This window comes from Ciconia boyciana, chromosome 1, assembly GCF_034638445.1.
Source record: "Ciconia boyciana chromosome 1, ASM3463844v1, whole genome shotgun sequence".
Taxonomy (NCBI): domain Eukaryota; kingdom Metazoa; phylum Chordata; class Aves; order Ciconiiformes; family Ciconiidae; genus Ciconia; species Ciconia boyciana.
The window spans coordinates 68,450,844-68,465,401 of record NC_132934.1 but is presented as its reverse complement, the minus strand read 5'-3'; the positions used below and the strand labels follow the sequence as shown (position 1 = coordinate 68,465,401).

The 14,558-nt window shown below is 54.0% G+C and overlaps 1 protein-coding gene across 3 annotated transcripts in view; it reads left to right on the top strand.

Annotated features, from left to right (window-relative positions):
- Positions 1 to 346: 346 nt before the first annotated feature.
- LOC140646221 (sodium- and chloride-dependent GABA transporter 2) overlaps positions 347 to 14,558 on the top strand; it is a 33,385-nt gene continuing 19,173 nt past the window's right edge. For all 3 annotated transcript variants that reach the window (XM_072849825.1, XM_072849832.1, XM_072849817.1), the window contains exons 1-6: positions 347 to 426; positions 1,967 to 2,185; positions 6,846 to 6,980; positions 8,008 to 8,148; positions 8,757 to 8,841; positions 11,833 to 11,965. In XM_072849825.1, coding sequence (XP_072705926.1) covers positions 1,972 to 2,185; positions 6,846 to 6,980; positions 8,008 to 8,148; positions 8,757 to 8,841; positions 11,833 to 11,965 — 708 coding nt within the window. In that variant the 5' untranslated portion in view covers positions 347 to 426; positions 1,967 to 1,971. The remainder of the gene's footprint in view (positions 427 to 1,966; positions 2,186 to 6,845; positions 6,981 to 8,007; positions 8,149 to 8,756; positions 8,842 to 11,832; positions 11,966 to 14,558) is intronic.

Sequence of the window (14,558 nt, the reverse complement as noted above, 5' to 3'; positions counted from 1 at the left end):
ATGGGAATTCACCATGAATTCATGTTTTGAGTCTTCCCAGCAGGTCTCAGGGCTTAGGCTCCCTCAGGCAGGGCTGTGGGGGCACCTGTGTGCGGTGGTCGCCCGTGCCTTCAGGGCCAGCGTTGGGCAGAGAGGTGATGGAGAGCGGAAGCCAAGCGGTCCGCAGCCCGGGAGGGAGAGCACTGGTGGAGGCGGCATGAGCCCTTCTCGCAGGCGGGGGGAACGAGCCCCTTTGCACTGGCCATGAAATCAGTCATGTGTAGGTTTTTGTCCAGCCTTGGGGGGTGGGGGAAGGAATGTGGGTTGGGCGAAGTCTAGGATTACACCACCGCTGAATTTTTCTTTCCACACTTTAAATAGCCAGCACCTTTCGGTCCTGCCTTTGCGTCTCCCGTCGGCTCACGCCCCGACAGCACCGTCCGCAAGGTAACACCTCTGCCCCTGTTTTCTTCTGCCCTGCTCCCCCCGCGCCCCGCACCCACCCGGGTCTGCCGTGGATGAGAGGTCACGGTGCGCTTTCTGCCTGTTTAATCATTTTCTAGCGTGGAAGGGTCCTCCCCGTCCTTCCTTGCGGCCGCTGTCAAACGCCTGCCAGTGTTTCTTGCTCCTCTTCACGTCCCGAAGTGTTTTATAGGGCACTATGTAGGGGGAGGGGAGAGGTTGAAACTGCTGCTTTGCCTTTTTTTTTTCCCTCTCCCCGGATGGGGGAGAGTGTCATTTGCTGCCAGTGCCTTTTCCTGCTCTCTTGGCACGGGACTCGCAGGCGGGAATGAATGGCAGTGTTAGGCTGGGGCTGGGGAAGCTGCCTCTGCGGGACACGAGTGGGCTCGAGGGCCGGCACCGTGCAGAGGAAGGTGCCCTCCTTGGCACCAGGTCCTCAGCAATCCCAGCTTCGGCACCGGGCGTTGGTGGGAACCGCAGTCCTCACCCTTTGCCCCGCGGGGCTCGGCGGCCGGGAGGTCATCCTGCCCACGAAGAGCAGCCTCAAACACCCCCTGAGCCTCCTGAACGGCTGCAGCAGAGCTGGTGCCACCCATGCCACCCCTGCTCTGAGGCACCAGCTGTGCACCAGCAGTCACGCGGTGCCCTGGCTTTCCTGGGAGGAGAGGTGTCCTCTCAGATGTTTTCTGGGGAAGGTGGGACAGCGGGAGAGGTGCCCACCTACTCTGTGCCGACCTTCTACACCTCTTAGCAGAGGTCTGTTTAGAGACAGGAGAAGCTCTTGCGGTGCCAAAGCTTCCTGAGAGCGGAACTGTGGGGAGCCTCTGCAGGCAACAGGCAGGTGTTTGGAGGGGAGAGATCCCAGATGGCCATGGCATCTGCACCCTTTCTTTTCCTGCAATTACGAGGACAGCACCATCTTCAAAAATCACCTTTGCTTGCAGCCTCGTAGTTTGCCAGGAACAGTTGCCACCACCGAAAGCAGAAACTTGTTTCCCTCTTATTTCAGTTTGTCCTCTTTGCACATCTATGACTTCTGTGTGTTTTGTGGCTTTCATTACATGGTCTGCAAAACCAGACCTTGGTAAGCAGTAACAGGGGAGAAGAGAAACCCTTATAAAATACCTTGTCAAGTATTTGATGCCGCTCTCACCCCGCTCCAGCCCTAAGTCTGTTCCCAGTATCGGCTGCGGTGGGAGCTCCAGCCTGGCTGAGCCACTGGGTCTTCTGTGTAACACTGTGCTTAAAGGATGGGCTTCCAGAAGCAGGAGTGTTTTGAGATGAGTCAATTAAAAATAATGAAACTGAGAGTGGCTTTTAGGGACTAGTTTTGGACTAAGCAATGAAAGTGCATGCATGCTCTTAGCACCTTGCTGCCAGCAGGAATCGGTATAAGGAGCAAGAGAGGGACGGTTCGGCATGTGTGTGTGCAAGCGTCCTCTCCCCTCTCTTGCGTCCCGTAGCCCAAATTTCTGCCTCGTTGCATGGCTTGTGCTGAACGTAACGGAGGAAACTCCTTCTGAAGGTGGGATGGATTACAGAGTTCCCGGTGCCGTCAGCAATGGCGAAACAGTGCCCGCATACCCCGGCAGGGAAAAGGAGAAGGAGGAGGAGGAGGAGGACCAGACCCTGGAGCGAGGGCAGTGGAACAACAAGCTGGAGTACGTCCTGTCTGTGGCTGGGGAGATCATCGGCCTGGGAAACGTCTGGCGCTTCCCCTACCTCTGCTACAAGAACGGCGGAGGTAAGTGCAGCCCTGGCCCTGGCCAGCCTCAGGGGCACCCGGTCACCGGTGTCCCTCCGTGGTCCCTCCTGCCTCTGTGACATCCGTGTCCGTCCCTGCTCACCCCTGGCAGCAGCTTCTCAGCAATGCCCGAGTCACGAGTCTGAAGAGAGGATGCCAACCTGCCAGCGTAGTGCTGCCATCTGGGCCACAAGCTGGGTTTGTTTTGACTCGGTGGGACATGGGTGACTGAGTTGCAGTGTCCCAGGGTTTCTGGTGGCTGTGGCCATGTTTCCCTGAGGCGTGCGGAACCCTGGTCCTGCTGGTGAGGTGGGTGGCCATCTGCAGGGGGAGGCAGGAGGAGCAGGGTGGGGGCTCGGCTCTCTGAGCAGGGTCACTCACCCCGGCACCTCTGCCTTGAGGAGCACCAGGCACCCTGTGCAAATAAGACGGTGGGTCCTGGCAGCGTAGCAGGGAGCGGTGCGGGAGGCCATGGGGATGTCTTTGCAGGTCCTGTGAGGAGGTGGAGCATTTCCTGGAGTCTCAGGGGGCCTCCAAGGGGCTCTCGGCCACAGGTCCCGGTCGGGTGTCTCACCGTGGAGGGATGTCCCCTGGGTGCTGGAGTCAGGTGGCAGGGACAGGGCAGAGTGAGGGGGTTTTCCTCGCCCCGGTGCAGAAGCACAGCATCCCTCCTGCACCCCACGGTGCCCTCCCTGTCATCGGCCGGAGCTGCAAGCGTGTGGGAGAGGGGACCCCTGCCTCTGAGCCACATGGCAGGGCTGCGAGGTGTGCAGATGGGCGTGCTCGATGGAGCGAGAGAGAGCGGAACGTTGCTGTGACCGGCGAGGTGCCGGCACATTGGTGCTGCTCAGGCTGTGCTTGGCAGTGGCCGGTGGCCGATCCCCTGCGAGGTCGGGCTGCCCCACAGCTTGGCAGTGGAGCTGGGCTCACTTTTGCAGGTGGAGGATTGCCCTGGGCTTTTACAGGTGTTTGTGCCTGCTTTTAGTTTGTGGCTGCCTTTTAAGGTAGCAAACTGTTTGAAAAAACAAAAGCCTGAAGCTTTTCTCAAGTTTGGCTCGGTGGCACGTGGAGGGAGGGAGTTGCTCTCACTGTCTGGTGATTAATTGCTAATTGGGCTCTCCGGAAGGGCAGCGGAGAGGGGAAACAGCGCTTGGCTGGGAGCTGGCGGGGAGCGAGCGCTGGGGACCCAGGGCTGAAATCCCCTGGCTTGAGCTCAGGGTAGTCTCATGGGCCTCACTAAACTGCTTTCATCCCAGTGGCATAAAAGAGGATTAACCACTGTTTAGCTACTTTCATGCCATGCTTTGCTCAGCGCTTGTTTCTTTTCACCAGGTGGTCGGGCATTTTCTTTCCCTGTTGAAAAAGGAGGATTCTTCATGTTTTCTTTTTCCACAGGGAACATTTCTTGGCTGCTTGCTGAGCCATGTCTGCTCCCACTGCTGCACCCTTCCCGGGTGCCATCCCGTCGGGGGAAGCGGGACCCGGGACCCCATCCTGGCATCCCTTGCCTTGGGCGCCAGGGGAGAGCTCAGGGAGGGCTCTGGGGAAAGGGGAGCTGCCATGTGTGGTGGGACAGCAGAGGCAAGACACAAAGGGATTTCTCAGCCTTTTTTCCCCCAAGAAACGGGCCTGAAGCAAAGCCCCGTGAAGCGGCAGAGACTATGAGGAGTCTGAAGTCTCAGGCAAATTGCCCATTTCCAGCCCCCTTCCCATGAGGTTAGAGAAAGGATGGCGCACGAGACTCTCGTGCAGAGAGGAAAGTGTTTCCCATATGGCTTCTCCTGGGGCAGGGCGGTGCGACGAGGCTGTGCAGGACGCCAGGCTCCCTCCTGCCTCGTGGAGCCCAGCCTACCCCGGCCGGTGCGGTACCAAATCCCTTGTAACGCCTCAAGATTAATTTTAAAAGCTGCCAGAGGTTTTATCCTGTACTCCTTTGGGAAGGCTGGCCCAGGCACTTGCTTCTCTAGTACTTCGATAAAGGTGAGGGACCTTTATTTAATTTCTAGCTCCAGGTCAATCATGGCCAGCCTACGACCACTACCTCTTGTGCCAGCGTTACCGTCCTGCTGGGATAGCTCTGCCCCGCTGGATGACTCTTTCTCCCCCCGCTGAACTGTGTGTAGGCAGCGGTGATGACCGCTCTCAGCTCTTGCTTTGCTTGCCTAAATATCAGGCTCTTCACAAAAAAGGTATCTGCAAAATCGGAGTTATGCAAAGAGGGTCAGCCGATCACTTTTCCTTTCTTTAGGGATATTTCCACAAAACAAAGGGTAGTCCCTTATGTATTTAGTGCTCAGTATCTGATACCAAGGCCTTACATAGTGGAGGAAAAAAAAAAGAAGAGCAAAAAAATGTTCTTTTTGCTCTTGTTTTCGCCTCCCGTGGTGGGGTCAGGCCCTCCCTGGGCAGGCTGGCCCTGCCGATTGGGAAATACCGGGGAAGCCTGTCTGCTGGTGTGGCTGCCGGTGCCACACCCCCTCCCCAGCGCTCCCCAAACCGGCCAGTCCCAAGGGTCCACCGCCGCCATCCCCGTCCCTGCGTGCGTGGAGGGGGAAGGGGCCATGGTGGAGGACACGTGCGGCAGCGTTTCCCCCTTTGCCTTCAACAGGGTTCACCCACGGGGAGGGCGGACGGGGCTGGGCCGGAAGGACATCAGCCAGCGCTGGGGGCTACTCAGGTGCGCTGACGGACCCCCATCCACGCCGCAGCCCCCCGCCGCCGGCTGCCCTCCCTGCCGCTCCCCTCGCCAGAGTCGTCGTGCAGGGCGGCTCTGCTGGGTGCCTCTCCTCGGCTGTTCCTCCTTCAGTCCAGTCCCTGCCGGAAGGCCGTCCTGCCGGCCTCCCTTTCCTGCCTGTGCGGGCAAGCAGCAGCCCTCTGCCAGCTGAAATGCAATGGGGAGTGGCGGTGGGGCTGGCGTCGGGGTCGTCCCACCCTGCCTGTCCCCCACCTGGGGGCGAGGGGAACAGGGCAGATCACAGCCCCTGGCCCAAACGTGTCTCTGCAAATCCCTCCTTCACCCCACCATATTTTCGCATTATTTCACAACCCGCGTGCCGGGACCCTCCAGTTAGACTTCCAAAGCGTGAAACCTGCCTGAGACCTGAGATAACCAGAGGTGCTGAGGAAGGTGACAGGCCAGACCACAGGCTGCAGATAAGGGAAACCCAGGCTGAGAGCTCGACCTGCCACCTCAGAGACCTCCCCTGGGATGTCCTGGCTGCAGTTTAGTTAAATACAAATTTTTATACAAGAATAATCTCTCTTGGAAATAGGCTCCACTTAATGTGATTGCACACAGGTTGGGAGTTGAGGGAACGGTGTTGATACAACCATTTCCCCCGCCGTTTGCCCTCACCAGCTTCTGTTTACTGGTAGAGGGAGAGCATGGGGGCAGATGCCCGTCGTTCCCCCAGGGCTGCCAGGTACCAGCATCTCTTCAGCTGCTGTTTGCCCACAGGGAGCTGCCAAGAAGCTCTCCCTGTCTATTTTGTTGATTGCATTTTTTTTGCAAGACGGGGAGGGCTGTGGCTCTGTACCCCACTGGGATGAGCACGGGGTGGGACTTCTGGCCGGTCCCTAAAGCCCGCCTTCCCTCTCCCTGCCCCTGCATGCTAGCTAAGCTTCTTGATGAAATCTCTCAGGTTTTGAGTTTACTTGTGCACCGGGATTGTTCTTTCCCATACGCCCCCACCGACCCAAGCCCGGAGCCAGTTAGCATCTCACCAGCACAGAAAAGGCCTATGCAGGGAAAACGCGGTTAGCGGCTGGCTCGGTCGTCCCCTCCGACCCCGCGGGCCCCTCTGAGCCCACTGCAGCCCAGCTGCTGCCCTCCGCTTGGGGCTACCCCCTTCCACGCCAGCTCCCCGTCCCGCCCCGTGTCCCTGCCTTTGCAGCAGGGCTTGAGCAGCTTCGGTGGCACACGAGTGCAGCGGGGAGCGAGGACCGTCTTGCGGGGCTGTCTCCTGTGCTCCGCGGGGTAAAGGCCATTACTGCGTTTAACATTAGCCTGGGGTAGTCAAAAGCCTGATGCATTTTCTCTCTCCCTGCCTGGTTTCATGACAGGCCTTGAACAGGAGGGCAGCCCTGGCTGCTGGCGTGAGGTACATACTTTCCTGCGCTGCTTGCTTTTTGTTTGCATGTCTGCTGCTTTTCGGTGAGCAAATGATTGAGCAAACCCACAGACTGGGTGAAGGTGTCGATCTCCATGTGCTCCTCAGTGCCTCGGTGTTGTCATCCACAGGCTTGTCAGCTTATTCAGTCAGAATAATCAATGTGAAAGGAGTCACCAACTTGATTAAAAGTCACAATGGTTTTACAGCAGGGTGTTCTCTTGTATTTCTATACAGCTATTGAGAACTTGATTCACTCTTTTCTGCACAAAAATCGGGCCTAGAAACTTTCCTTTCCTCTCCATCTTTTCTAAATTTTTTTTCATGCAATCACATCACTCCGGGAGATGAAACATGAGGAAAATCCCTTTTTCCTGGCATCCCGACTGTGGTCTTCCCGCCCCCGCAGCCCCCATCCCTCCCAGGCTGTCCACCCCCGGGAGGGACCTGCCCGGTGCCAGGTTGGAGACGGCCTGACCCCGGCCACCAGGGTTTATTTTTCCTATAAGCCCCAGGGCTTATTTTTCCTATCTGCCACTTGAATCTGCCAGGTGCCTTCTTCATCCCCTACCTCATCTTCCTCTTCACCTGCGGGATCCCCGTCTTCTTCCTGGAGACGGCGCTGGGGCAGTACACCAGCCAGGGAGGGGTGACGGCCTGGCGCAGGATCTGTCCCCTCTTCGAAGGTGAGTGGGGTGAGCTCGGAAGGTCGTGGCGAGGCGGGGGGACCGTGGGACCCCGGGGGGACGAGCGGTGATGTCTCTCCCCACAGCCTGGATCGTTACTTCCACGCATCTGCTGCCCACCCCTGGGGATCCCAGCCTGGGAGGGCCACCGGCTGCCCCCTTTCCAAAATCACGCTGGAAAAATTGATCGCCTTTCTCACCAAACAGTTCCCATCGCTACGTTACATCCTGGCTTCCTTCTTCAAGGCCACGGCTCTGGCCAGGAGCTTTGTACCCCATCAAGGTTGTCCTCCAAGAGCTAAATAATGAAAATGTTTCTGGCGGTTATGAGGAACCTAAAACATACTACTATTTTTTTAAGTCAATGCTATGTGATTTTCCTGAGTTTGCAGATGGTTTAAAACCTTTGTGGTGAAAGGTGTCACCCGTCTTAATAAATCGTTAGCAGTCAGATCCACTTCTAGCACTGTTTCAGCACAGTCATCCAGCCTCAAGCCACCTTCCATGATTTCTCTGAAAGTCTCAGTTGCCTCTTCCCCACCTACCAAAACCTTTAGATGCTCCTCCAGCACCTCCCAGAGAAGGTGTGCAGCGTTAATACAAAAGCTTCCCAAACAAAAGTGAAAAGGGATGAGCGAACAAAATAAAAAGCGAATTTTGGTAGGTATTATTCAGCAGGTGGAGCACCGCCATATGTTTCTGTCCCTTTGGGTGGCTTTCCAACCATAATCTGCCCGTCCCCTGCCCAGACTCCCTCCCATTGCCACCCTTTCACCAGGGAAGGCTGTGGTGGGGTGGCAGGAAAAAGGGGGTCCCCGGGGCCCCTGCTTGGACCCCCGCTGATGCAGCACGGTGGGCTTTGGGGAGGGGATGGTGGCTGTGGGGGCTGCCCCACTGGCATTCATCCAGCAGCGCGGTCAAAATGCAGAGCAGCAGATGAAAAGGTTGGGTGAGCACCTCCCAAGGGGAGTCCTGTTCCCGTCCCCCGGCACGTGGGTCACCTGCCTTCGGGGCTCGCTTTCTGCAGGAATCGGCTACGCCTCACAGGTCATCGTCGTACTGCTGAACTTCTACTACATCATTGTCCTGGCCTGGGCCTTGTTTTATCTCTTCAGTTCGTTCACCATCGACCTCCCCTGGGGCAGCTGCGACCATGAGTGGAACACAGGTGGGTGTGGAGCCCTCTCCTAATCCTCCACCGGATCCTGGCTGAGGGAAACCTGCTGCTGCCCAAGGCCAAACCTCAGGAGCGTGGCTTGCCCGTGTGCGGGTGGGACCGCTGGTCATAGGGATGGGGAGCGCCGGGTCACTGCAGTGCTGCTGACACTTTTGGGGAAGAGGCTTGGTTGATCTGGGTCTTTGCTAGAGAGCACCAGTGCTGGCACTGCCCGACCACTTGCAGCACCCGGCCAGTGCCATGCAGTGGTGGCCTCCCCGGTGGCCCCTGCTCTGGGCTCCAGCCACTGTGGGCACCTTCCTTCCTGGCATCTTCCAGTCGTCCTGTGCTGTGTGTTAGCCATAGACCCAGTGCTGGTTGGGACTGCTCACCGTGCCCACTGGAAGGAAAAATTAAATGCCGTAGTCTTAATTGTCCTAGGTTTCTTGCCAGCCTTACCCTGGAGGAGACTCCTTTTGTGCATCTTTGGGACTATACAAAATTTGTCTCAGTGTCAATGAGTTTTGACACTATGCATGGAAAGGGAGGGATTTTTCAGGTCCTCTGGTACTCCAGCCACTGCTACTTATGCTCCATCTCTGCCTGGGCCTCTCTCACAGGAAACTGCATGGAGCTCCAGAAGGCAAACTCGACGCTCAATGTGACCAGCGAAAACGCCACCTCCCCTGTCATTGAGTTCTGGGAGTAAGTAAAGGACAGACCTGTACCCCCCTTTCCTCCAGGACTTACCTTCCCTGGACAAGGAACAAGCCCTGCAGCGGCATGTCCTATTAACCCATCCTTGCCTGAAGAGGATACAAGAGAGGAAGCTGGGCAGGTTAGAGTGAAGGCTCTCGGGGCAGCACCATCAGCCAAGGGTGATATCGCTGGGCTTGTGTTATTTGTCTGGAGCTGTGCTGGCATGCCTCAGAGCCATCTGACTTTGTCCTTCTCTGACGCCATATTCCTGTCCCTCTGGACCTTTTGGGCTTCTTGGTCTCAGTGACCTCAGTGATGGCTAGCTGACTGTGCAAGACCTTACCTCACCGATGCTTTGCCTCCTTTAGTCCTTGATATTCCGCTTATTGTCCTTTCCTCCCTTATTCCTCCTCTGCTGTTGCACTCTCCCTTTCTCCATTTGTGCTGCTCCTCTCCCTGTCTCCTCCCTTGTTCTTCATTGCCAGCTGTGAACTTCCTTATACAGCTGTTTCCTCCTGCAACGTAGGTGAATTGGTTCCCCATCCTGAAGCTTTGGTTCAGACTTACCCAGGGTGCAAACCTCAATAAAATTAGTGGCACTCCCTCAGGGTATAGTGGCCTTTACCCTATGGTTTGGATTATATATCTGCAGTTTATGTATCTGCTGGATTATCCATTGCTCTTGTTCTGTTCGGAGCAGTCTGCCCCATGCAGTCCTTGCCCTCCCTGGTGGCTGCATCCAGTGTAACCATGCTCAGGTCATGGGTGCCAAGACTATAGGTGGGAGTATGGTGAGATCTGTGGTGATCCACAAAGCAGCAGCTCTGCGACGGGTTTTTGTCTGCATGCTTTGCAACCTGTAGCATGTTCAGCTGTTGAAGAGGAGACCTTAAAGCCCTGTGATGTACTGCAGGAGTCCATGCTGGTGAAGCAGTAGGTGATCTCTTTCCTTTGAACTGGTGCTACTGTGTGATACCAGCATGTTCCCAGGAGGCTCTGGCATGGTGGGTGGTGACTTTTGTATGTGGGCTAGCCTTCATCTTAAAAATAGAAAAAGAGGTGATGTTTTCACTTTAGAGTGACTAATATGCAAGTTATCCTGAGGAGAGAAGCTGACCAAAATCGAAATGAAGTGCTAGGGTCAGTTTACTTCACACTGGAATTTGCTACCTCATTTTCATTGCTTTCTCCCCTTGTGTTCGTTACTCTGAGGTACAGAGTAGCTTTATTTCTGGCATGAAGGCACAGGCCTGTTGGCTTGGGATCTCTGATGATCCTCAGCATCTCCCGGGAGAACAGGCCCAGTTAAGCACTGAGCCGTGGCTAATAGACTGTGCAAGTAACCCCTCTGCTGCCACTGTGAATTTCCCTTGTGTGTTTAGACGGATGGCGGGCTCTGCCCTCGCTGCCCTCAGCAGCGCTGCTGGCTGCTGTCAGCGCGCGGAGCACGCAGTACCTCCGGGGCATCCCCAGCTCAGCACAGGGATGCTCTTTTTAAACTTTAAAGTTTTCCAGTTTTCTTCGTCTCCTGTGTGCTCCCTGAGCCTGCACTCTCCCTCTGCCTGCTGCTCACATGTGATTAGATGGTGGCCTGCCTTAGACTGCTTTTCCTGAGGCCGGCTGCTGGAACAGTTGATGTGACCATCATCACTGCTGTGACCATCCCTGTGTTACTGGGGAATAAGCACACAGGACTGGAAATTTCCGCTGTCCATTGCTTTTGATGCAGCATCTCTTCCTGCCCTCCCTGGGTGGGGAGGTAGGAAGCCACCGTTTCCTCGCGAAGCACTGACTTGCCAGTGGGCTGATGGCATGCTTCTGAGGCCTCTTCTGGCTGCAGTACAGTCCCTAGTTAGTTACAGTCCGCTGGCACCCTTTCCCCACTGGTTACAGAGTCCACATCCTTAGAAGCAGGCAAGGAGCAACATGGTGAACCGTATCTGGCAGAGCAGTGTGATTTTTCCGACCCCTCTCTCATCCTCTCAATCCACCGCGAGGCTGTGGGACAGGAAAGGAGGCAGTGCAGTTCTCCAGGAGCGCGACCTTCATTTTGGGATAATCGCTGTCTTTTGCAGCAGGGCGGGCATTGCTGCTGGGCTCCAGGGTAGTGCATGTCCCTCTCTGCCTGTCTCAGGCTTGGGGTTTTGGGACTGCACCATGGTGTTTCACGCTCAGATCCATCTGTGCGATGTAGGAGGGTGAGTCCTTACTTCTGTAAGTGGTGAGGAAGATTTGACATACACATGGCAAGGAAAGCTGCTATATGGCCAGGGTGAGACCATAAGACCTTAGCTGAACCAAGGTCCATCTAGCGCAGGATCCTATCTCCACACTGGTTGAAAGATGATGCCCAAGGTGGCCTCTTCTGACTGTGCAATGGGGATTATTGTGGCCTTGGTTGGGTCTTAGTCATGGTATGGGATGCTATGCTGCTCTGGGTCCTGAGGTGAAATATGTAGCTGCTCCTAAAGACAGAAGAAGTGTGCTATGGAGAAGGGGTTGGACATCATTGCTTCTTGGGTGGTCCTGATGGATTCTGCATGGTAAGTGCAAGGTATTATTCACTTTGAGGTTTGAAGCATGTCAGAAATGTAGGTGAACTTTCTAATGTGCATGAAAAAGGCTCGGGCAGAGCTTGTGTATGCAAAGTGCTGCATGTTCTTGCAGAGAGAGAGCTCTTACCCTGGAGGACAAGACAGATCAAGGGTGGGAGGAGGACAGGAGAAGAAATGTCTTGGCCCAACAGACCAGCACTGGCACGAGTGTAGAAGCAAGTGTCCATGCGTGATCTGCCAGGCTGGTAGTACTTTTAAGAGGGGAGCACTGCTTGATTCCTCTGAGGCTTGCAGCTCAGACCTAGGCCTTGTTAGTAAGACAGCTCTTCTCCCCAAAGCCATCAGGTGCTGTGGAGGTGTGGTGAGAACCAGCATGGCGTTGGGAACGTTAGTGGCCAACATCAGTGACACCTGGATGTTCCTTTGCTTCCCCCCAATGCAGGAGGAGAGTGCTAAAGATTTCCGATGGCATCCAGCACCTGGGCAGCCTGCGCTGGGAGCTGGCTCTGTGCCTCTTGCTGGCATGGATCATCTGTTACTTCTGCATTTGGAAAGGGGTCAAGTCCACAGGCAAGGTGAGTCCTTGGTTCAGATCAAGCCTCTTCCCTTGATCACAGCTGGAGCGCTTGACCTACTCACCTTTTGTACGTTCAGAGAGATCCTAGGGATCCCCTGGGAGCCACCCTCTGAAAAAGCTGGCAGGAGCCTGTGGGACTCCACTTGCAGCAGGAGTGTGAGCCAGGCTCTGTGGTTTGGGTAGGAAAGGATGGGAGCGCTGAGACATCTCAGAGCATTAACTTCCAAGATGTATATCCCCATCTGGTCCCTCTCCATCCACAGGCCCAGGAGACCTTGCAGTCTTCCTGTTTATGGGGTGGTTGCATGTTCCCTTCCCTCCCACCACAGTGTGAGCAAGCGGCATGTTTTTGCCTCTGCTGGCAAGTGCAGCTGGAAAATCTTCAAATTCATTAGGTAGTAACAAAGGTAACTCTGATGGCCTCAAAGCCCTCTCTGCCTCATCGCCATGAGGATCTTCTTCTTTTTGTTCGTCCCAGCTCTTCCTACAGTTGCTCATATTCCCCAGCAATAAAGGTTTCCCTTTTTTTCCCCACACTAGTCACCACAGAGGTATTTCTTTGCATGCGTCTGGGAAGGGTTGGTGTGACTGTCCAGCTCCATCCCATGCTCCCTCTGTTGCAGAGTGTGCCACTGTCATTTGCACTGACCCCATTACTTAGTTTCTGCTACCGCCTCCTGACCCATTCCCAGTCAGCTTTGTCTGGAGCCAGCAAGAACAGATGGAAATGAAAACGTTTAGTATGTCATCTAAATGGTGTCTTCTCTGCATGTTTTGAATGAGACATCATGTGCGATGGGGTGTAAATTTTAGCTGCACCCATTTCCATCAAGTTGATGGCATGGATGTTAGCAGTTTCTCCTGCTTCCAGAATGGTCTGGGATTATGAAACATGACAGGGAAATCAAGCAGCTTGCAGAGATGATGTTTTCTGGTTTCCATGGAGTAAAATTAGAAGAAAAGAGCAACTGCTTGCTGTGGTGGCCTGGTAAAAGAAAGCAGAGGCAGTCTAATAACAGCAAATATGATACTAAGATACAGCAAACATAGTGTGGGAAGTGCTGAGAACAAATTCAATCTATTTTAGATACAAGTTCTAGGTTAAATGCAAGTGCTTTTTAGCAAAAAGGACTAGCTATGGTGAGATCTTAACTTCTTGAAATCAGAAACCTTCTTTCAGTAAAGCAACAGTGTCCATGGGTTTATCAACCCTCCGCATATTTAATAATCCAGCTAAAATGATGGCTGTGGGAATACAGTCCTACTGGGAAAGAGATATACCTTAGTTCTGGGGATTTGCCTGTGGAGGGGCAAACACCATGAGCTGAAATCATCCTACTCAGAACAGCAGCAGCGGGTCGCATCCTCCGACGTGGGGACTGCCCATCCCCGAGGAGCGCTTGCAGATGCAGGAGGTTGTCACAGATGGAACCACTTTGCCGAGGCATGTGGATCAGATTCAAATAAAACCCTGGATGTTGTTGACCAGCATGTGACAGAACGATCACACTGATCCCGGCAAGGTTCCTAGTGATGTAGTTAGTGCTAACAATGCCCGAGAAATAAAAAGGTTGGGTCTGAGCCAAGCACTGAGTAATATCTCATTGGATCCAGATGTTCCTGTTGTTAGATAGAAGTTTGGCACTCTTAATCCAGCAAAACATTCTCCAAATTCAAGCCTCTGGTCTCAGTGCAGATGTGGGTGACTGTTGAGTGAAAAGCTTAATGTGCTAGTTCGCGCAGGCTGTGAAGCACATAGGACATTACCAAAATGTGAATCCAAATCATATGCCAGACAACTACCAGTTTGTATTCTGAGCTCCTAAAACTGATGTTATTTAGAGATCCAGCCAAGAATGTGCCACCTGGCATCCTGGAAGAATGTGCACTAGGGTTCAAAGGCAATGGGTTGTTTTTATGATTTTTGTTTTTAATCTTACTTTCATAAGCTGAGAAAGATTAGACTTGCATCCTGTCATTTCCTGAAGGAAGAATTTGGTTGTGTGGTAAATATAGGGCTGATTGTTAAACTCGCAGGACCTGCGGATTTGATTAACTGTCACTGAAAAGCTCTAAATCAGAGACTCCTTGAAAATTTGAGAATGAAATGAATGATGGTGTTTGCCTGTGTTGAAGGACGCTGTCCCTGGTTTCCTTCAATGTTCAGGATGCAGATTCAGAGGGACAGGGATGGATCTGCTCACACAGACATCTCAGGCAATCACGAGCCCGAGCAGGGAGGTGTTTTTCACCCACCTCTGTGGCATTACCCAAGACTGCCGTGATATATGGAGCAGGGCACACGAAATGCATAGAAAAGCTAGAGTTGCAGACAGAGATGATAATCTAGTAGTGTGGTTTTTCAAGGATGGGATATCTCAAATCCTTCTGTCCTTCCGCATTACAGAACTGAATCACTGAAGAGTGTGTATCTTGACTTAGAGGAAGACTTGCATTGCAACGTAAGGTGCTTTGGACGTTGCTTTATTCAGAATGGAGTACATCGGAGTGGATCCAGAAAAAAATCTCTTTTTGAATCACTACTGAGATCATAAGGATTACCCCAGGGCAGAGTGAAAGTGGTCGTACTG